The sequence below is a fragment of the Poecilia formosa genome, unplaced genomic scaffold, assembly GCF_000485575.1.
Source record: "Poecilia formosa unplaced genomic scaffold, Poecilia_formosa-5.1.2 Scaffold188, whole genome shotgun sequence".
In the NCBI taxonomy this organism is placed as follows: Eukaryota; Metazoa; Chordata; class Actinopteri; order Cyprinodontiformes; family Poeciliidae; genus Poecilia; species Poecilia formosa.
Window position 1 is genome coordinate 18,769 of NW_006800127.1, and position 23,375 is coordinate 42,143.

The 23,375-nt window shown below is 38.4% G+C and overlaps 2 protein-coding genes across 4 annotated transcripts; both read left to right on the plus strand.

The window, feature by feature from the left end:
• Positions 1-1,819: 1,819 nt before the first annotated feature.
• LOC103147697 (pyridine nucleotide-disulfide oxidoreductase domain-containing protein 2-like) lies at positions 1,820-9,036 on the plus strand. Its single transcript, XM_007566164.2, has 16 exons — positions 1,820-2,204; positions 2,445-2,464; positions 2,584-2,677; positions 3,321-3,394; positions 3,967-4,122; positions 4,240-4,393; positions 4,489-4,550; positions 4,637-4,734; positions 4,831-4,972; positions 5,055-5,189; positions 5,266-5,338; positions 5,966-6,119; positions 6,611-6,762; positions 6,995-7,101; positions 7,452-7,572; positions 7,789-9,036. Exons 1-16 carry the CDS (start codon positions 2,081-2,083, stop codon positions 7,857-7,859), a joined length of 1,737 nt encoding a protein of 578 aa, XP_007566226.1. The 5' UTR covers positions 1,820-2,080; the 3' UTR covers positions 7,860-9,036.
• A 723-nt stretch (positions 9,037-9,759) lies between these two features.
• On the plus strand, positions 9,760-20,240 carry LOC103147698 (stress-induced-phosphoprotein 1). Of its 3 annotated transcripts, none has more exons than XM_016678714.1 (16): positions 9,760-10,144; positions 13,130-13,212; positions 13,300-13,380; positions 13,475-13,531; positions 13,618-13,836; positions 13,990-14,103; positions 14,307-14,352; positions 14,547-14,637; positions 15,591-15,732; positions 15,830-15,934; positions 16,036-16,129; positions 16,236-16,269; positions 16,473-16,550; positions 16,693-16,795; positions 16,879-17,000; positions 18,244-20,240. In XM_016678714.1, the coding sequence occupies exons 1-16, from the start codon at positions 10,087-10,089 to the stop codon at positions 18,377-18,379; spliced, it is 1,563 nt and encodes a 520-aa protein (XP_016534200.1). In that variant the 5' UTR covers positions 9,760-10,086; the 3' UTR covers positions 18,380-20,240. The 3 variants fall into 3 exon arrangements, with proteins under 3 accessions (XP_016534200.1, XP_016534199.1, XP_007566227.1); XM_016678713.1 differs by lacking the exon at positions 9,760-10,144 and adding an exon at positions 10,200-10,439; XM_007566165.2 differs by lacking the exon at positions 9,760-10,144 and adding an exon at positions 10,203-10,439 and having other exon boundaries at positions 13,618-13,818.
• Positions 20,241-23,375: the final 3,135 nt, after the last annotated feature.

Sequence of the window (23,375 nt, forward strand, 5' to 3'; positions counted from 1 at the left end):
GAAGACTTATTTGCTTTGTTTATAAAGTGCTCATACTATCACAACTCATAGACCTGTTTTTATTCGTCATTCTTAAATGGAAGTTTTTTGTTTGTTTCTTTTATTTTTAGGTGATGAATATCACGAAAGGTTTCTCAGTGTCAGTTGCATCTCTCAAAAATTACCAGATTTATTTTGGTCATTATTCATCCAAATAAACCCGAGAGTTAAAACCAATCAACTTCCTCATCCTTAAGTGTTCATTCCGCACCGTTTATAGACCCTTGTGAAACAATACCTTATGGTTTCCGTGTATAAATGCTGAGACACGTAACATTTCCACCAGGGAATGCATTTGCCTGGAGGCATTTTTTTTTTCTTTTTTTCTTTACCAAAGAGGGGTAATTGTGTTTTGGTGCGGAGCTGTTCCAGCTTAATTAGATTTTGGCCCTTTATTGCCTGAGAGAGCCTTCAAGGGCTGCAGTGTTGAATTTCTGCCGACAAAGGGAAATGAAGTGTTAATTTCTGCTTACAAGAACAAAAACTCCTGCCTGGATCGTCTGATCCAGTTACGGTTGATTGGTCGCTGCCGCAGACGCTCCTTTAAGGAAAACCGAGCAGACACAATATCAGGATCATTTCTCTTCCCTGAAACTAATGCTGGTCTAATACGCCGAGGGGGATGCATTTTAATTCTTTCAGGAAACTAGATCACCATAGCATCCCATTTCATTGCCCCCTACCAAGAGAGTGCACAATCTATGCAAACCTCAGGAATTATTTTACACTGCCTAAGCAAAATACAGTGAAAATCCTATTGTCCAGATGATACTCTAACTTGCTTAACTTCTGCTGTGTTTGGTTATTTTTACACCAACTAAAGTATTTAAGTCACGCTTCAGATCTTACCAAGCAATTTCCAGCTTGTCCAGCCAGACTGCGGCTCGCAGATGGACATCATGATCTATGACCTCTTATCTCTTTAATGTATCGTACAAGAACCACTAGGCCGAGATGACATCTTTAACAGCAGCACTCGGAAACCATTTTGTGTTAAGAGTTCTTCTTAAAGTGTTCAAGGTCGGCTCTTATACATCGACGTGATTTATGTCGATGTATAAGACAAGCTGTGAAATGATTGCCTTGAACAACTTTGTTGTTTTAGTGCTTTGCTACATATAATTTTACCATAGAAAAGAAACTGAAAATGCAGAATATCACACACAGTTGGGGAAACAGGTGTTTTCTTCACATTAAACTTTTCATGTTTTTTTTTATAATTAAAAAACTACAACGTAATCCTAGATCTATAGCAATTAACCACTTTCACACTGTTCTCTATGAATCAGTTGTGACTGACTGTAAAAAAAAAAAAGCTTATAGCTTTATGAATACGTTTTCATGGGTTCAATGTGCCCCCTGGTGGCCATTTGCATGTTTACAACATGATCTACTACTTCACTGAAGTTACTGCCTAGCAAACTTTTTCATAGTAAAATGGGCTTGAAATGATACATAGTTTTAAACATTTCTTACAAATTAAAATTATAAAACTAGTTTCTTGTTTCTTCGTGGTGCTGGCCACGCATTCCTCACTACTTATAAGCATCTCTAAAAAATCACGATCGTTAGTTTAAGTGATTTATGTTGATGCTCTTATTTTGATATGTAAACGGTGAAAGAAGCGGGAGGAAAAGTTATGGAGAAACCGCTAATATGTGACACCTGTTAATGCAATCTCCCTGTCTTTATTATATCTAAGTCTTCAAGGCTTCTGAGACTCGTGGTTAATACAGCAAGCGTGTGAAACTAAAAAGATAAAGGAAAGTCCGATGCCAGAGAAGAACGTCAGCGATATTTAAAAAAAAGGAAAACTTCAATGACGGAAGTTAATCTCATCCAATCAGATCCTTAAAAAAATGCCTTTTTTTTACTGCTTGTCCAATCGGGTGTTGCTCTTCAGAAACGCCTTACTTTGGAAACGCCAACTTTGTCTGCGGACCGACCTACCAACTTAACAGGGTCTGATTCTGATTTCGGATGCTTAGCACAGTTCGGGAAAGGAGGCGGGACCGACGTTGGATAAGCGAAAGCTCCTGCCATGGCTGCAGCGGTGTGGACGGATCGAGGAACTCGGGCTAAGAATCTGCTGTGGATACTGATGGGATCCAGATCGAATCACACTGCTTTAAAACCCTGCTATGACGCGCTGGTCATCGGAGGAGGTGAGAAACATTGAAAAAGGCTTTTGAAAACAAAATTTGTGGTGCCAAGATTCTTACTTGTGGTGAAAAAACAACAACAACAACAACAACAAAAAAGCCTTAATCTTCCAGAAGTTGTCAGTTGGCTTTTCTTTATTTCAGTTGTGTTTAGTTTTGCAAACTTGAACTTGCACAAATCAGCCACAAGATGCACAACAAAAATTAAAATCTATTCATGTACAAAATATGTCTTCTTTGCAGGACACAATGGGCTGGTGGCAGTGAGTTCACGCATTTGTTTCCCAACACCTGCTGTTCAGTCTGCACACCTATACCATCTGACAACAGGTTAAATGTAATTTCGTGCGTGCGTGTGCGTGCGGCGCGCGCGTGTGTGTAGGCCGCCTATCTTCAGAAGGGAGGGGTGAAGACAGCTGTGCTGGAGCGCAGACATGTGCTGGGAGGGGCAGCTGTCACAGAGGAGATCTTTCCAGGTAGGATGAATACACTGGGAAAAATATTGGTTCACTGGGTCACAGAAAAGTGATTTATCTAAAACACACAACAGATTATGACTCCTTGCAAAGCAAGATGTTATTACCCAAACCTGTTGCAGAGCTACCTAACAACTTTATGAGCTAAGGGACCTCAGTAATAAGCCTATGACAACAGTTATTATAATGAAAGATCATGTTATCTTTCATGATATAGCTTTAGGGCTATGATCATGAAAGAGATATACGGTAGTTATCTCTAACTATTCGGGTTAAATTATTGAGATTAAGAATGTGTAACAACACTATAAGCAAGCCATATGAAATACAAATGAATACAAGACAATCATTAACTATATGACCAACCATATTACGTGGCTGTATGGTTCTCGGGGATTTTCCCCAGGAAAGTCTGAGTATCGGAGACTTTATTTGTTGCAATATGGCTCTTTTTTTCTAAACTTATTTGACATTTATTTGTGTTTGCATGTGTGTCTTTTTTGTGCTAAATGTGAAATGCATTCATGAAATAGCATTCAAAAGTAGAAGATATGATAGATACCTATTTTGCTTTCATCTGTTTTTAGCTGCTCAATACACTGGTTTCATTCAATTAGAGAAAAAAAAAACCTCTTGTCTGCAGGTTTCCACTTCTCCAGGTGCTCATATTTGCTCAGTTTGTTACGACCTCACATATACAGAGACCTTGAGCTCAAGGTATAAACACCAAAATCATTTCAAAACACTTTATGTACAGTCTGAAGCAGATATTTACATAAACTGTAAAAAGATATATATTTTTTTCTTACCGTTTAGTCTGACATTAAATCAGACTATGTGCCCTCCTGTTTAGATCAGTTACAATGACCAGAATTTCAATTTCTATTGTATTTTTTGTTTTGTAAATGCCAGAACAACTAGCAAGAGAAGTTTTGGGAGAATTTCTGAATCTTCTTCAAATTTAGCACATTTCTCTATTTGGGCAGAACTGCCTTTTAAACTGTATGGCTTGGATCAAGCTGTGGATGGTACAAGTATTTTATACCAAAACATGTTCCTCTCTGGGACACAGAAACTGTTTACTTTCTGAATTGTACAATGGCTGGATGTTTCAATGATAGTCATGCTTGCTTATAATTACTCAGGAAAAAAAAGTGATGTATTTTTATTCAGTTTATGTAAATGCCTGGTTTAAAGTATACATATGCTTCTAATATCTAATCTTAAAATGAATATCCTTGTTTGTTTTTATATTTTTTGTTTTGTTTTTGTGTTTTATTTGTATTGAGAAACATGGATTGAAGGTATACATGAGAGACCCCCATTCTTTCACCCCCATGTTGGAGGAGGGGATGAAGGGGGCTGTACCAAGGTCCCTCACCCTTGGGTCAGATCTGGCCGAAAACCTAAATGAGATCGGCAAGTTTTCACAGAAGGATGCTAAGGTGTCTTAAGCATAATAAAAACTGTAATAAATGATACTGTGCTTTGCCTTTGTTGAATTTAATGTCTCCTTTCCTTTCCTTAACCACATCTTTACCGATTCTCTAAAATGTTCTTAGGCTTATCCAGACTTTGTTGCACATCTTGAAAAGTTAGCTAGTGCTATCCGCCCTCTGCTGGATTCTCCACCAGTAGATATCAGAGGAGTTACAGCTGGTTCACTAAGGAAGAGGCTGGCTGCAACTAAGACGCTGATACCTATTGCCAAATTAGGTTTGTGGACCAAGGCAGACATTCCGAATGATCTCTTTGCATAGTCCATTACCTGAGTCACATTGTTTTGTTTTTTTTTTATTGTAAATTGAAAGGTCTGAAACTTGGAGGGAATATTCCAGACTTTTATGAAATTGTAACCGCACCCATCATGAAGGTTTGTTATATCTTAGAAAAAATAAATAAACTAGACACTCTGCTCTCTGTGTGTGTTGCTAACGAGACTCCTATTTTCTGTCAAAGATTCTCACTCGGTGGTTCGATTCAGAGCCACTGAGGGCAACATTAGCTACTGACGGTGTGATAGGAGCCATGACCAGTCCTAGCAACCCCGGTAGCGGGTGAGAGGAATTTCTTTTTCACTATAACAAATGTAGCAGAGCAGAATTAAGTGCAGACCTCTCCTAAATCTGTTATGCATTTGTCTTGCCATGAAGGTATGTGCTCTTGCACCATGTAATGGGAGAGCTGGAAAAGGAGAAAGGAGCGTGGGGTTATGTGGAGGGAGGCATGGGAGGTTTGTCTCAGGCTATAGCAAGAGCTGCTCAGTCTTACGGAGTAGACGTTTTTACAGAGAAGGTAAGGTGATCATTTAACATTTTATTTTCCTGTGTCTTTTTACGGAACCTGGTCGATTGTGTTTTCTCCGCGTCTTGGGCAGAATGTCGAACAGATCCTTGTCGGTTCAGATGGCGCAACTAAAGGAGTAGCGCTAAAAGATGGTACCGAGATTCACAGTAAAGTGGTTCTGTCAAATGCCACCCCCTATGCTACCTTCAAGTACCTGACATCGAAGGTAATACTGCGAATCCCCATCTCATGTTAGCAGAGCAGAAGGCAATGTGCAGCTGATGCGTCTGCTCTCTCCGTAGGGTGCTCTTTCTGAAGAGTTCATCAAAGCTGTAGAGCAGGTAGACTACACTTCACCTGTTACAAAGATTAACGGTGAGTCTATTCCGCTTCTGGTGAAGTTGTTTTTATTAAAGTTTCTATGAAATCTATCCTGTAGTGAAGTAAAGCAGAATTCAAAAGGGATTGTCTACGAGGTGTAGAGAAGGCTCTGTATGGACGGCTGTTGACCTTCTAAAGTCCTGTAAGGCCTCTTTCACTTGTATGTGGTTTGCGAATTAGATGATAGTTTATGCATTGCGTAGGCAGTTGCAGTAATCACTGAACTGTGTGAAAACGTGTAATAAAGATGTTAGATGGACAGACTAATAAACTGCTACCATCTTCTTTCTTAACTTTATTTTAATGTGGAGAGAAAACTTGAACCAACATCCCTGGCAAATACAATACACACAATTTAAAAGTTGAGTGGAAAAGGCATTGAATTCTCAGCAAAAACCCATTTTGGTTTGGTCGAGAAACTTTGGTTCAAAGTTTAAAAGTTCCAAAGTGTAATTGGTTAAAATACCTGCCTTTAATAATTTGCATTTGTGAGCAAAAATAGGTGTCAGTATAGTGTATATCCTCCCCCCCCCAGGTGCCAGAACTCGTCTCTTCCTGAAAAAGTGGGAAAAAACTCAGATTGTTGTTTTTGTTTACTTTTCTTGTCGTCTGCTTTTGTAGTGGCATTAGACAAATTACCAAACTTCCTGGCATCACCCACACCAGACGATAAGCCTGGACCCCACCATCAGTGCTCAATACACCTGAACTGTGAAAACATGGACATACTTGAGGCTGCATATAAAGATGCCATCAATGGACGTCCCTCAGCGAGGTTTGACTTTATTCCTCATTCCTCTGCTTCAAACTCATTCGTGTGGATGAATGGGGAAAAAAACCTGGAAAAACACATTTACTGTATAAATTAGTTTTAAGTTGATATGGATGAAAGATATGTCATCAACCCTGCTGCCTCTAAAGTTTTTATATTTCAAGATTATCAGAGCAAAATACTAAAGGCGACCAATAAGTTTATTTGTTCATCAAGTCATTTTAAAGGATCTTTTTTCAGCGACATATATTTTATATGTATCACATAGATGTGATACAAATATAGACAAACGTAACATCATCAGATCTGGTTATTATTTGACTATTTGCACAAGTAAAAAATGTCATTATGTTTACAAACCGCTTCCTATATGTCGGTTATTAAAAACAATCTGTTTACCACATACAATATTAAAGATATCTACTATGTTCACTGCTTGTAGCTTAACAAAAAAATTCCCACCTTTTACCAAATGATGTTCTCTTTGCCTGTAGACCTATGCTGGAGATGACTATCCCATCTGTTTTGGACCCCACTCTAGCGCCCCCTGGCTGCCATGTTGTGTCATTGTTCACTCAGTTTACCCCCTACCACATCAAAGGCAGGGAGTGGACCCAGCAGGACAGAGAGGACTTTGGAGACACCAGTTAGAAACACAAATTATTCTTATACTAAAATCATATCTTCCTTTTAACTTATTCTCTTTTCTATGTAAAAGGTGATGACAAGTTGGCTGCAGACTATGTTTTTTTTTTTAAGAGCCTCTTCTTTCTAAAATTAAAAAAATGTGTTTAAAAATATTGGTTATCTTTAGAACTGTTTTGATAAACCTGTATCAGTAAAAACAAAAAATAGTCTGTCTTTGTCTGCTTTTGTAGTTTTTGACTGGGTGGAACAATACGCCCCTGGGTTTAAAACCTCCGTTGTGGGCAGAGAAATCCTGTCTCCCCCTGACCTGGAGAAGATCTTTGGACTCACTGGCGGGGTACAAGCTGTACACTGCACACATTATGGATGGGAAGCCATTTGAATGTTGACATAGAGCCCGTTTGCTTGACACAATCAGCTCTTCACTGAAGGGGGAAGTAATTTGAGTCCTTCATGGGGCCTGTTGTGTAAGCGGTTAATGGTTATAGGCACTTTTACACAAACCTATAAATGAGAGTCAAAGTTCAGCTGAGCCTTTTTTTTTTTTTTTTTTACCTCACAGAGCTTTGTTTCGTCATTGTGCATGTGTGTTTTTCTGTTTTAATGTGGCACCCATCAAACAAAAGAGTGTGCATGGTTATGTAAAACTCCGATGCGAAAGCATACAACATGAGCTTGTTTTCACAGAATATCTTTCATGGATCAATGTCTCTGGACCAGCTCTACCTAGCGCGACCTTTGCCCTCACTTTCAGACTACCGCTCACCAATTAAAGGACTCTATCTGTGTGGCAGTGGCTGTCATCCAGGTTTGCCGTTTCATTTTAACTGGATAATAAACTGCATTTACAGAATCATTTTTTTCCCGTTATAGCAAAGTAATGGGCATTTTAATTGTTTTATGTGGTTACTGTTGATGAATATTTAATGAACCTTTGAGTTTGAAGTTACATTTTCATTGCTGCTTTGTTTGTCTGCTCATTGAGTAGACAGTGTGTGATTTTCATGTGTTTGGTGATTCACAGGTGGCGGTGTGATGGGTTCTCCAGGCTGGAACGCAGCACTCACTGTTATATCTGATTTGAAGCGTCGCTGAGAATTGTGACAGCATTATTGCAAAAGCATACACTAAAATCTTCTATACTGCACATCTACATTTGTTAAAAAAAAAACAACAAAAAAAACTTTAAAGTTCAAAATTAAAAATTGCAACCGACACTCCATTCTTGCATAAATACTCACATACTCCTTGAATGTCACATTCTGTGATGTTCCACAAACAGACTTCAATGTATTTACTAGAATAGTTAGTGACGTATCAATACCAAGTAGCCCTTAATTGTGAAGCAAGAGTCAAGCATTGCCCTGTATTGAGCTCCATGTATCTGTCAATCAACTCTGACCTACTTCCACGTCTTTGCTGAAGAGAAGTAGCCCCACAGCATGATGCTGCCACCACCATGTGTTCAGGAGGATGTTAGGTTAGCATTTTGCATGTGGACCAAAATGTTAATTTTCAGTACCGTTTGACCATACATAGTTGTGACAAACTACAACTACTTGCTGAAGCTTTCTTCTTGCCATCCTTCCACAAAGACCAGATTTGTGGGAAACTTGACCAATAGTTTTTTTTTTTTTTTGTCAACAAGTTCTCCCACCTGAAAAACTAGTCTTTGCTGCTCCTCCAGGGTTACCATGGTAATCTTGACCACTTCTCTGATTGTTGGCCCCTTTTCCTAACCTGTCAGTTCACAGAAGCCACGTCCTGCTTGGTCTCCAGCTGTGCCTGGGTAGTATCCATACCATTTAAGGGGTATAGATACTTGTTTAAAGGAATATATTTGATTACGTCTTTATTTTGGGGTTATTTTCTGCAACCATGGATGAAAGAAGTCAAATCTTATCCTATAGACATGTAATGAAGGTCACAATGAAAATGGTCTGTGGGACAGGTTTTGCAGTTATCTTTTTAGACTACTGTGACTTTGACATTGCTTGATCATAAGAAACACATTTTGATTTGGAAAAGTAGTTAATGTGTATCAGATTAATCAAGTGGAAGTAAGTTTTTACACAAGTATCAGCTAAAGGTGAGCATACAAAAGCTTGCATGTTCCTCAAAAGTGACATTTTAAGGTGATCTTTAACACCGTTATCTAAGATGTTTACAATCATGAAAATGATGTACAGTGAAATTTTTAGGTTTGAAAATGTTTAAATAAATTCAAGCAAAGCTGTTTACAAAACAAAGCAAATTATTAATATCTCCCATCTGTGTGTTGTCTGTATCCTGTTATATGTGCAGCATCACATGCACAGCCATAACTTCAGCAGCGTTTGGACTAGTGGCAGGTACATGGACAGGTCACCAGTCAATCACAGGACAAACAACCACACATTCACACACTTTTACCTAAGGGCAATTTAGAGAGACCAGTTAACCTAACATGAATATTTACATATTTATGTATTGCAGGAGGAAGCCAAGAGTTCCCAGAGAAAACGTACGCATACAGGGTCAGAACATGCAAACTCCATGCAAAAAGACCCTAGGCTGGGATTCAGCAAGGTCCGCCTTGATGCAACACTAACAACTGTGTCAGCATTCAGTCTGCAGTCAGTAACTTAACAATAGTTTGCAACTGCATGTTTTTGTTGTGTAGCTCTACATCATTATTTAACCAGTTGGTACAATTCTTAGTGCAGTAATCCCCCAGAGAAAACCTCTAGATTACTTGGGGGAAAAAAAGTGATACTATTCACAAACCCTTTTGAAATATAAATATTGTAAAAGTTTATTCAGGGAAGCCAATTGTAAACGCCTACTTAGGGAAGTCTGCACATTCAGAAAAATGAAACAATGTCATATTCATATGAACATCTAGATTAACAATGATTTGAGCTGCAGCAAATGAAACATTTGCAGTCACAAAAGTAACAATCCAGAGTCAGGCGTGGGAACAATTATCCAGTGACGGTTGACGATCCCTGTATTATTTTTGCTTTTTTATTTTTATTTTTTATAACTGTTATGCACGATTAATATATCTGCATAATTACTTAATTTTGAGAGAAACACGCATATTAGTAAAGAAGAGAATCAAAACCATCCTGTTCCCCGTCCAGCAGGTGTCTGTGTCCTGTGCCTTTAAGACGCTGCTCAGGGTGGACCCAGCGTCGGGCGTTTTGACGCTCAGGAAGCGGATTAAACCACCGAAGATTCCCGCAGATAGCGATTTTCCCAATGTGTGAAAAAGGTCTCCACGCCGACTTAAACCATAGTTAAAACATTTTGGGAGATTTATTTTAGAGGATAATGCTGGATGGTTGCGCTCATGAAATTCACCAGAGATATATGCCGGCTGTTGGGACTCGGAAGCGGTAAGAAAACGTCCCTCTTTTGAAAACTTTCATGAGCTCACCACAAGTTTAGAGCCCGACAATAGCAATGCGATGAACGAACTTCGGAACTCGTTTAGCATGCGGAACGTTAGACTGGTTTGCGTTTGTTATTGCCCGTCTCACTGGTCTCTGTCGAGCGACTCAAATGGAATTCGTGTAACAATGAAAAGTTTCCATGTTGCCAGTTCCTCCCTTTCCCCACATCTTGTGAACTCGCTTCTAGGGAGTCTTTACGTTCACCTACGACAGATTCAGACAGTGTTTTGTACATCAGGTAAGGTCTTTGAATGTTAAATGTACCGATGCGAGAGGTATGTGGTGTATTAAAAGACAAAATAAACAGGATAAGTTTCCTGTTCGCGTTGGTATGAAAACAATGCTTCAGATAGGTGGCATACTCTTCCCTGTGGGTGTATTTATGTAAGACGAGACAGGTTGTGTGTCTCTGAAGTTGGCCTAAGCTAAGTTCCTCTTTTTTTCTCCCCCAATTATGATGTCATGTTTTGTTCAACAGGATGCATGTATGTTAGAGTTGCATTAGAGGCAGCTGAGGATCCATAAATAACCCCTTCAACGCTCTTATAGGACACAGGTGTTATTGATTATGTGATCAAATTTCAGGCTTTTTCGCTCATTTGCAAACTAGTAAACATTTGAGTTGGCTCATGTTTCACAATTTTCCACCCCCCCTCCGCCCCCCAAGAGCTCTAACTAAAAACAGTCATGCCTTCAAGCTGCATTTAGTTGTAGCAAAAAGCAGCTGAAATGCACCTGTGAGTCCTTTAAAATCCATTGACATTTTTCTAACTGCAAACTAGCAATGAAGCTTATTTTCTGTCCAGCCCACCAGTTCCCAAAGATACACTGTCATTTTTGCATTCCTGTGGAAAGAGCTCACCTTTCAACCGCACTCTGATTTGGGAAGTTTCTCCAAACAGAAGAAACAGAGGCTCTTTTGTTGCCTTTGTCCACCAATCTTGTATCATTTAAGTGTTCAGAGAGCATTCCACCAAGGTAATCCTTGAACAGAAAGTCAGATTCGGTGACATTTGAGACTTTTGTCATTGGAGAAGTGTGGCACACATGAACAGCTGACTTTATTCCCTGTGCTCACTCACTACATGTTTGTGTTTTCTGCTGCATTCCAGTGCTGGATTCTTTATCTAAACGCTTCAATTTTTAGATGCAAGAGGGGTTAAAAAGGTCTGGGTTCCTTCAGCTGGCTTTATGAGGATTCCTTTTACTTTCTGCATTGTTGACGAGAGCTGCTGCGCCCAGCAGAACACGCATAAACATTGAGAGAATCAGGAAGCCCAGAGGCTCCCTGTCTTTTTATTTTTTTTCCTTCTTTCCCAACCTCCCAGAAAAGATTGAGTGTGCTGTATAGATGCATTTCAAAGGCAAAATTGTCCATCCCGGCTTTACGAGTCACAACATGAGTCACAGACCAAGTATGGATTTGTCATTCTCCACAACACTTTGCTGAACCAATAGAAATCTGACACCGCAAAGTTTCCTTCAAGGCCAGTTGTTTTTGCTTCATTTTTTTTTTTTTTTTTTTTTTTTTTTGTCTTGTGATTTGTCTCCGTGTTCTCTGCTTGGAGAAACGGCAGAGCTTGTATCTGCTCTCTGCCCAAACAATAGACCCCTACTTTAAAAAGCCAGTGTCTGCTCTGTAGGTCATATTTAGCCAGGTTTCAGAGAAACTGTAGTCCTCGAAGCGACTGTTTGTGGTATGTGATGGCTAAACTGTTCCTCTTGCTTAAGGCCAGAGAAACGACATGAATTGAACTCTTTGGGCAGTTTTCAGTTCGGCATTGTTGAGCATTCCTGGTTCTCAGAAAGCGTTTAATAATAACTATTCTCCTTTTCACCACCCACAGTTATAATTTTAAAAATGTTTTATTTGTTACTAAAACCTAGAGCGGATAAACCTGAATATGATGGAGGAGCATATTTATCCTGCATTCAGATGGCAGAGCTTTTAATACAAGATCTGTTTGGATGCTTATTGGAGGAGTAGATTGAGTTATCAAAATGCATCACTTGACATTCAAAATCTGGAAACAAAGGATTTCTTAAGCTGTACTTTGGATTAATAGGACAATCTGTGATTTGAAGGTGGAAAAAAAGTCTAGCATTAACCTTTAAGCCTGAGGGTCACAACTGTCTGTTTCTCATTTTATAGTACAGGAATGCTGCATTGTTTGCTGTCAGGGTAGGTTGTTGTTCAACTGTGGTCTAACCATGGGATTATGAGATTCTGATAGTATGACAGCCCCGAGTAAAAATAGCATGGGATCAGAGTATCTCCAAAAAGTTTAAAACATGACATAATCTAAGAGATTTTCCTTAAAATGGAAAATTAATATTTATTTTTACTGCTGTTTGAATAACAATAATGAAAGTATAATGATTTTGGCATTAATCAACTTTATTGTCACCTTATAGACTAAACACCTATTGAATCTAGTTTTTCAGTGCTTGTTGTATGGATTTAGCCTAAGTGTAATTGGGAAAATATTATTTAGGCTGGTTTATCAACGACTGTGCTTTCTTGTAAATAAACACTTAATGAAATGCCAGAGATGGCTGAAAGTCCACATCTATTGTCCATGGACTTGTGCTGCAGAGTAACCTTAAAAAGAAAAAAGCATGCATCATCTCATAATTTAAGTACATGATAGAAATGTAAAAATATTTTAACCCTAGCAGTAGATGTGGAAAGCTCATCTACTGGAAAGTCTTTTTTTTTTTTTTTTTGGAAATTGATGGGAAAGCTAAAGATATTACATGATGACATGATGATTTGCTTACATTTTTTTAATTTAATCTCTGAGATTAAGACTGGCTAAAATACTAGCACAGATCTTCCATGTTAAAAACAAATTAGAACAAAAACTCAAAACACTCAATTTACAAATGAATTCAAGTCACAGTGACTTGTGTGTTGTTTCCCAACAGGCCCTGCTGTGCAGCAACAGGAGGAGCCAATGGACTGTGTTGCTGCAACCTCTGACCCATGTCATGATGCCACTTTATCACAGGTACAAAGTCATCCTGACCAAAACTGCTTTGACAGCAAAAGCTATGCTATAATGTGCAGAGCTAAACTACTGTGTGTGTTTGCCCAGAATGCATTAAATGGAGAGGATGATCTGAGCGAAGAGGATAAGGTCAGACAGAAAGCAGAGCGACGCCGAGCAAAGAGGAAGGTGAGCAATCAAATGCACTCCTAAAAAAATTGACTCTACTCCAGTTTGTTTTGCTACATATAAATGATGTCGTGGATTACTCTTAATGTTTTAGCGCCGCCGGAAACGTAAGAAGCAAGAGCAGATCAAGCAAAATGACAGCACTGAACAGGTAGCCCTTGCGTTTCCTTTACAAAAATATTCCACGTTTTCATTTTTCTGTTCGAATGCGATTGTATATGTGATCTCACACATTAGGACGAAGAAGAGGACGGTGGTGCAGAGTCTGAGCTGGATGAGAGCGAGTCAGAAGCAGACATTGCTGAAGAGGAAAAACAAAGAGCCACAAAAGAGGAGAACAAGGAACCTAAATCTGCTGCTCCTAACAAGCACAATGCAACTCCAGTTATGGCTCCTGCAGGACTCAAGCAGAAGACAAAAGCCAACTCAACTGAAGAGGTACTGAGCATGAATGAGGTTATTGCACATTGTCAAATGCTATTATTGTTGTCATAAACCCAGAAGACTTGCATTATGTTTAGTTTTTTTTTTGTTTTGTTTTGTTTTGTTTTTTGTTTTAAGCCAGAAGATGAGTGATCTAAGAGCTGTTTGACATTTTGTGTTTTACAGGAGCCGGAGTGGGATGTGAGCAGTGCCTTCTTCGCTAATGCTGCTAGCCATATCAAACCCAAAGGATCTAGTCGCAAGTCCAAAGAAAACAAGGAAAATGAGGCCAGAAAAGAGGTAAATGAAATGATAAATTGGTGCAAAACAACAACGATCTCTTTACTTATCCTGACGTGGTATTGTGTTCATCTGGCTGGTCCAAAGTCTTATTTAACGGGGAACAACTGGACTCTGTACTATGGACTGTATTATAATACCCCTGTCTGTTTGTCCACTGTCAAGCATGTGGCATGATGAAAGTATTATTATTCTGTTTGTAGACAAACATAACTGACAACATGACCAAGAAAAGTGCATCGCTGACGGGTAAGGAAAGATTTTTGTGAAATCTTGCCACATAAGCAATAGTTAAATTGATTTTTTTCATTTAAACATCAACAGAGGCTTTGAGAAGATTATTGATTACACATTCTTTTCTACAAACGTCATCTGTGTTATAGCAGTCAGGCCTTCAGGCCAGTATTTTAACTGAAAGTTATTTACAATTCTTTGTCTTGCAGAAAAAGGGATTAAACTGGTGCAGGAAGGACAGTATGCACAAGCAGCCTGCATGTTTACGGAAGCCATAAAGTGTGACCCAAAGGATTACAGGTACATCTTCTGACAGCTGTGTCATACTTTGCTTTGAATTTGGTTATGTTTAAACCACAAACTCTAATTATTTTTTCAAGATCAAGACCAAAGAAGTGTGTCGAACATTTGCTTTATTCTCCTCTTAGTCAGTACAGTGCATATCCACATTTTGTTGCAGTTACTTTTGCACAACTCCTGGGGTGTGTCTCCACCAGCTTCCAAACAGAATTACTTTAGTCCATTTGTCCTGGTTAAGAAGCTCAATTTCCGTTATTCTGGGCGCAGATTGTGAACGGCAGTTTAAGGCTTCCCACAGATTCCTAATTGAATCTGGGTCTGGATTTGAACTTGAACCATATTGTTGCCCGTGGACTGAAAAGCTTTGTTTCTGTCTCTGACTGCAGCACTTTGTTCCATGAGGTGCTCCAGTTAGGCATGTGGATTGAACAGTCTCTGTGAGATGTTGAATGCCTGAGATATTGTTTTATAATATTAACCTCCTTTTAAATTTTTCCCCAACTTTGCACATAACCTGTCTGTTATGTTCCTCAGTCTAACAAACCTCTGAGGCTTTCACAGAACAGCTGGATTTGGTTTAAATTAAATTACTTTAGAGTGAATTCTGTTTACTAATTAGGTGACTTCTGAAGATAGTTGGTCGCTCAGCTTGTTATTCAGGGCTGTTGAATTAAAGTAGCCTGGAAACAAATGGAAACCACACTTCAGATATTTTTGAGAGAAAAATAATTGTTTTATTCCCTATTTATAATTATGCACCAGTTTGTTCTATCAAAATACAAAATGCATTGAAGTTTGTAGTTGCAATGTGACAAAACATGGAATGTTTGGCAGACATGAATACATTTGCAAAATATTTTGCAATTATATTTAGTACATGGGTTTACATGTATTAAAGTGTGTTTTATACAGTTTTCCCCACCGTCTTTCATTTTTAAATCTCTTTCATGCAGGTTCTTTGGAAACCGCTCGTATTGCTATTACTGCTTGGAGCAGTATCCTCAGGCGCTGGGGGATGCAGAACGCTCCATTGAACTGGCTCCAGAGTGGGCCAAAGGATACTTTCGCAAAGGCAGAGCTCTTATTGGCATGAAGGTGGGCACAGAGCATTATAGTTATGAATATATACACAACAAACATCCCAATCTGTGAGTGCATCGCTATGCAAAATCTTTGTATGCTTGTGTTGTAGCGGTACAGTGAGGCAGAGAAGGCTATGGAGCAAGTGTTAAAACTGGACAAAAACTGTGAAGAGGCTGTCAATGATCTCTTCAGCTGCAAAGTCCTTCAGCTAATGGTAAATTCATCAAGTTTTCTCTTTCTAGATGCAATTGGAATTTATGGGGAGACTTTTGGACTCGTTTCCTGATGATGGCATGTTTTTTTATTCTGTCTTAGGAGTTTGGGTTTGAAGAGATGCAAAGTGTTGCACTGCTGGAGAGATTTTCATCTGTGCAGGCTGTTTTGGCATCTTGTTCAGATGCACCAAGAGGTAAAAAAAATAAAATAAAAAATCACAACATTATACAAATGCTGTTCTGTATGCCTTGCATTTATATGTATTATAGCAATGTCATATTTTTATTATATCATTGCAGCTGGAGGCCATGATGCATCAGTTGTGCAACCAGGGTAGGTGACCTTTGTTCAAACTATGGGTTCTCAATGACTCAAGAAGTGTTTTTGGCCATTTTATTTTTAAATATATATTTTTTATATTTAAACCTTTTTAAAAATGTAACCTGTTGTGATAAATGAGACTTCAGGCCTGTGATTGGACTGTGTATCCAGTTATTATAATGTATTAAGTCATATTGTCTTTCATGTTATTTTAGAAGCCCTTGTCCTTCTCTCTGGGTGGGAAATGTGACAACAGAAATAACGGAAAAACACTTATGGGACCTTTTTAAAACGTATGAATTTAATGTGGTACAGTATTCAATGCATTCTCATTTATGGGTTTCATTTCTGGGTTCTGTATAATTGGTCTTGCACAGAAATTTAGGATGGCAAGCTTTTAACCACAGTGGATAATCTGATGTCTGTACACTGCAGGTATGGAGACATAGAGAGCATCCGTGTGCTGCATGAGCGATTCTGTGCCTTTGTGAATTTTAGGAACGCAGACATGGCAACCCGAGCTATGGAAAAACTAAACGTCAGTGGTTGTTTATTTTCACACTTGTAATGCCTTTCTTGATCCAGTCTTTTTAGTCTGAATGCAAACATTCGCTTCTGCAGGGGTACTACATTGAAAACACACGTTTAGTTGTAAGGTATCCAGACCGCCGCACTCAGAGGGTCCTTCCCATTCCACTTAGGACTTTTTTCCCTGTCACACAGCAAGCAGGGACAGGAGCTGGGTAAGAAACATGCTTTTAAACTTTTTTTTTTTTTTTCTTGTTTTGTTAAGACAGCAGTTTGTGAAAGTTTTCATATCCTTTTAACTGTTCTGCATTTTCCTACCACAAGTGCATTTTGTTGCCCTTCTATGTGATAAAACAACAGAAGTATTATAATGAAGTGAAATGAAGATGGTAGGTGGTTTAAGATAAAAAAAAAAGATCTGATACATATGGTGTGTATTGCCCTTTTTTTACTTTGCCTTTCCCTAAATGAAATTTGCTGCATTGAGTCCACCGCTGATGTTTCCACAAAGCAACTGCATTTATGCAAAAGTTTGTTGGAAAGCACCAGTGAACAAACTGGTGCAAAACCAAGGAAAACACCAACCTCCTTACAGATAACTCTTAATGCTTTAAAGCTGGGTTAAGTTGTAAAACCTTATTCCGCGCTCACAGAGCATCCATCAAAATAAAAACGGTATGTGCAAACCTTTTAAGACCTGGCCGGCTACCTAGAATGACAGACAGGGCAAAGAGAGGCTTAATCAGCGGGAGGGGCCCAATTACCACTGGACAAGAAAGGTAAAACAAAGCTCTGCACAACACCCTAGGCACACAGTCTGTCACTTCTAAGCATAGTCATGTGGGGACTTTTTTTTTTTTTTTTAGAAGAGAAAAGGAAATTTGTCAGAGGTGAAAGTTAGTTGGGTTAGGGTTAGACAGACTCAACAGTAGGAGAAAACATGTTACAGGCAGTAAATCTTCAGAGTATGGGACAGTGGTTCACCTTCCAGCAGGACGAGCCCAAAACACAACCAGAGTTGCCATGAAACTTAAGTTATTAATTTGTCAGAATCCAGACCTAAATCTGTAGCAAAGCTTGACCCATTCCTTAAAGACTGGGCAAAAATGTCAACCTTTCAGTGTGTTAAATTGGCAGAAGTTATGCTAAAGATTTGCAGCAAAGGGAAATTGACTCAAGGGAGTTGGAATTGAGTGCAAATGTTTATGTTGTTCCGCTCTGCAATTGCGTATTATGTTGTTGGTCTATCACATAAAATCCCAAAAGACATTGACATCTTTCACATTACAGCCCAAAATTCAAAGTCCACACAACCCAAATACTCAAGCAAGCCCTTATGCAGCTTGTCCTTATCTTCTCCACTAAGTCAACAAAGGATTTTTCTGTCTCTGTTGACAAAGTAGTTGATGTGCTTCCTTGTGATCTTTTTCTCTGTGTCTTTTCTCTTCATATTCTCAGTCCTCGGCGACGTGGCCCAGTTAATGGAGATGAGTGTTACTTTTGGAGAACTACCGGGTGCCATTTCGGGGATAAATGTCGCTATAAACACTTTCCTGACCAGAAAGGCAAGGACAGGAAACCCTGGCAGCCTTGAGCTCGGTTCAAGCTCTGCCTCGGCGGTGCTTGGGGGGGGATACGGAGTTGCTCCAAAATCCGCCTTCAAAGCTTGAACGGACCACAACAGGATCTCTGGACTAAAAATATTTTTTTTTTTATTAAAAAAAATTCAGAAGCAGGTAGAGACTTGGAACGTGAAGGTGGTTCTGTTACCCAAAGATCCAAATGGATACCTTTGCTCAAAAGTACAAAATGACCCAGAGAGCAACACACAGTCACACTTGCAGCCCTGCTGAGACTTGCTTTTCTCTCTGAAAGCGACTCTAAACTCTAGATCAGTTGATGGAAGTGAAATTTTCTCGGCCCACTGTTGAGGGGGTGGAAAATCATGACTATGATGCAGGTTATGAAATATACACTTATGGGGACAACAAGGAGCTTTTTAAGAATGCTAATTAATCTCAGTTTGAGAACTCTGCCTAGTTTAACTCATTTTCCACATTTGCCTTTATTTCACATAAATGTGCAGGTGATATTTTGAGTTGGGTTTGTGCCATTATATCAGCAACTGACCAAAGACTTTAGGATGAAGTTACTTGAAAAGTCAGTATTTCCCCTATGCAACTGAATTATGCAGCCTTAGTCATGATCATTATATCAGCGTAAGTAAATAACTAGACTGAAAGACAATACAACAGCTGGACAGATAGGTGAAGTGAATAATTCATTATGGTTGTGTTTAGACTGAGCGTCCTCATAATGCCTGTAAAGCATATTAATGTCAAAAAGTGGCCTTCTCATCCTATCTGAAAACAGTTCTGCTTGTTTAAAGGCTGTAATACCTCATTGGAGTCTGAGAAGTTTTTTTTGTATTGAAGTTTCAAAGCCTGTAATTTTTTATGTTCAACTGGATTGCATGACACAAGGTGGGCTGTGCTTCAGTTCAGCTAGGTGAATAATTTGATGGAAGATAAAACTTTATCTTTTTACAGGTAAGATCTTTAGGTTGGCAGATTATTTTTTTCCTCAACATTTATTTTAGGTCTGTGCAAAACAAAAAGTGTCAGATGCATGTCTCCGGCTTCTGGGACGGACAGGTATAAGAAACAGGTATAAGAAACATTAATGCATATAATTTCTGAACCGTTTGAAAAGCAGTGTTTGTGACCTTTGGCCTCCATGGCAGTATTTCACTAAGCTGAAGAATCAGATGGCTTTAAGTGTCAACACTAGAAAGTGAATTACACATTTGCTGGCATGTGCTTTTTATCACCCACTTGGCAACAACTAAAGTCCACACTACATTCACTAGTGAACTATGCACTGCGTAGGAAAAGTATTTATTTAGCTATTTATAAATATATTCCTTTTTTTTTTGGTTAAACAACACTTTACAAACCAAGTCTAGGTTCTTATTCACACTCTCTCCCCCTTCTGTTCATTTCTGGTGCAGATTAACAGCGATTTGGTGAGAACCTTGTCACATGCTGCACTTCTGCTTTTCTTGTAGACTTTTTGCTTTGTGGTTGGAGCTTGTGACAAAAGGACTTAAACTGTGAAACTACACTTGTTTGTAACGTGCTAGTTTCTAAAGTAATTGCTGTTCAACATTTTAAATACTCTTTTTGCAGTGCATTAAATTTACACCTACCACTTGATTAAACCATGCTATTTTTAAATTGTATTTGTAGAAATATTTCAATCTGGACTTCTAAATGTTTCTCGCTCTGTGTACTTTTATTTTCTTCACTTTTATTTAGAATTATTTTATTAAAATGTATTTCAAGTTATGAATATGTACAACAAGAGCACTGCGATTCTGTTAATCTACCAAAAACTTTGTATTTTTCTGTAATGCAAATAAGAGTTTTATATTTAATAAATATCTTTGTCCCATCTGCTGAGTTTTTGCATGTGGTTTCATCTCCTCCACAAGGTGGCAGGGTTGCACTGAAATGTCAAAATGGGCTATCCCGCCACATGCTTTGCATACACATTTTTCATTTTTAATTATGAGGAACCACCATGTGTCTTGAAGTAACTTCTGCTGCTAACATGCTTGCTGGTGTGGGGACAGCATGGTTACCCTCTCATCACTCAGAGGACACACTTGTGTGGCCGCCGTGAAGTAATGAGTTGAGCAAACCGCCCAGACCAAAGAAAGATGCAGGCGGCCCTGAGAATATGTGGGAAAAGGCAACCAAAGGGGCCACAGATGACATTTTAAAAAGAGAATCTGTGGCCTGATGACAGCTGATGTAAACGTACACCATGCTGCAAGATTAAGTGGTATGCCTCATTAGGGGAACTCTGTGAACGTGGACTGCTCAACATGTGAAAACTTTTACAAATCAGATTTTTTTTTTGTATGCATATTCTGAACAACAAAAAAAGGTGTGATGCATATAGTATGTATACACCTAATTTCCTTTTCACATGTGGATTATGAGTAAAATTTAGAAAATGAGATGGGCCCTTGGGGGTTTCCTTTTGTACTAGTGTTCAGTCCACTGGAGCCTATACATGAAGACCAGTACCAAGCTTGGTTAAGCTATACAGATCTGGAGTGCAATGTTTTATTTAACTTAATACTCAGGAAAAGCCAAATAAGCATATCAAATACCAGTTTTGCACATTTAACACATTGTAATCTTGAATTATCCTATTTAGAGAAAAACACCATAAATGTGAGACTGAGTCTAGACTTTAGACTATTAAATCATTTCAGGTGATAAACTCAGAGCTGCAGGTAACCCATCAGCCACTGAACTTTTGCCCACACTGTATCTGAAGAAGAAAAAAATAAACAACCTAAATTCATCTCTGAGTGGAACTTTTGATGAATGAAGAGAGTCTGCAATGTGAACTGTAATTTTGCTAAACTACAGAACAAAAAGCGGCATCCAGATTTAGATTGAAATAAACGTTTCCTTTGCCAGTCAAAGATGAGTAAAATAAAATTAAATGGGCTTGGAATAAAATGAAAAAGTCATAATTTCAGTAAAGACTGATTGAAGATGAAGGGGGAAAAAAAACATTAAAAATGCCTTATAATTACATTTTCCAAACCATTATTTTTCTAAAAAGCAGTGGACACATCTATAAACTGACTTTGAGAGTTTGGTACGTACTGTTCTTCGAGCTTAGAAAATAGAACAAGCCATTCAGTTCAGGTACATTTTTGGGACAGACATACGCCAAGATGGCCACATATAAAAAAACAAAGCTTTATAAGGTCATTCACACACCGAGAAATTAGATTTTGCTGACTACTGTCTGCAGATATCAGACCATGCCTGGTGGGTTACTGACAGGTTGCTAAACTGTTTTGTACATGTAGAGGCCTTAGTCATACTGACTTGTGAGTTATGCTCTATTCTCATAAATAATATCTGAAATGATCAGATCACTACAGATTTTTGATGCTGGAAGATCTTCTGAAGCATTTCCCGAACCCTCACTCTGCCGTTTAAGCTGGTGCCAGCTGTTGACCTTCAATTAGTTGTATTCAAAAGTGACCTAATTATTAAATATGGCTCACTTTTGTGTAACACAGTCGAAGTATAAATCTAACTGTTCCATGAAGGCTTTAGAGGTTTGTTAGTGAACTTTAGTAAACTAATGCCACCATGAACATAAATCTAAAGCAGAGTTAGATTAGAAAACAAAATTCCAACCGCATGTCAGAAGATAGAAATATTATACCTTAACTGCAAACTAAAAAGGACATGGCCATCCTGATAGATTTGGCAAAGATAGCAGCAAGGAGAGTAGCAGCCAAGACCGCCATGGTTAACTCTGGAAATCTCTTGACAGGACAAGGATTGGTTTGTCCTAATGAAGTCTGAAGACATTTTTTTTCGAAAGCATGCCGCAATCCATGAACATCATACAGCAAACGTTTCAAAATGGATAATCTGGTAAGTTGAGTGGAAAACAGAACTTTTGCTTTGTGTGATAGAAAGATTAACATTGCACATGAACCAGAACAAATTATTACAGTAAAATAAGATGACAGCATCATGCTTTAGTCATGCATATTTTAAGCAGAGCTAAATACTAGAGTTATGGGAAAAAAATAAAACAAACTGGAGTGGAGGTCTCCCTTTGAGCAGGAAAATAACCCTTAGCACATAGCCTGAGCTATAATGCAATGATTTAGATCAAAACATGTTTAATTACGATGAAGTGCCAAGACGATCTCTATCAAATATGAGTGAGCTTGAACTATAATGTATAGCAATTTAAACAAAAACAGTAAAAAGTGGTTCTACCCTATTCTGTCTGGAGTACTGAATATACCTGGACATCAAAACCTTCAGATTTTTATTTTTTAAAATAAGCAAACAAACAAACAAAAAAAAAAACACTGTGTGTTAGTTTATTACAAAATCTGAATGACAAACAATTAAATTTGTTGTTGTAGCATGACAAAATGTGTAAGAGTTTAGAGGGTTGAAAATCTCTGCGTGGCACTTTATGTGAATATCTGGATCTTTTCCATCTTAACATTGGTCTGTTACAATCTTTATGCTTCCTTTACAACAAAGCTAATGGCTGATCTGCAGGTATCTAACGAGGCTTTAATGTTTCTGGCACAGCATTAAAAATCATACACATTATACACTGAAATTCAAGGAAATCTATGACAATCATAACATAGCAAGAGTGCATCACTTTTATACATATCCTCATTCACAGAATGTTTCAAAGTCCTCTATTTCCAGTACAAAATCCCTTAAATATTACTTTAAATAAACATGTAATGTCTATGCAGGTAATATTTCAATATCAGGTTATAACACAGTTTTAAATTGCATTTATTAATTAGATTTTTTTTTTTTTAATCCTCTAACATTTTGATGATGCATATCATAATTAATCTCTCTTTACACTCTTCGCTTTACAGTACCAGCCTGCATTCTTCTACAGTCAGTTAAAAGGCAAAGCATTATGAAAGCCTGGAGAGACGGCAGTGGGGGTGAGCATGTCATTTGAAAAGGCACTTGTTTATTGTTGGAGAGCATGTATTT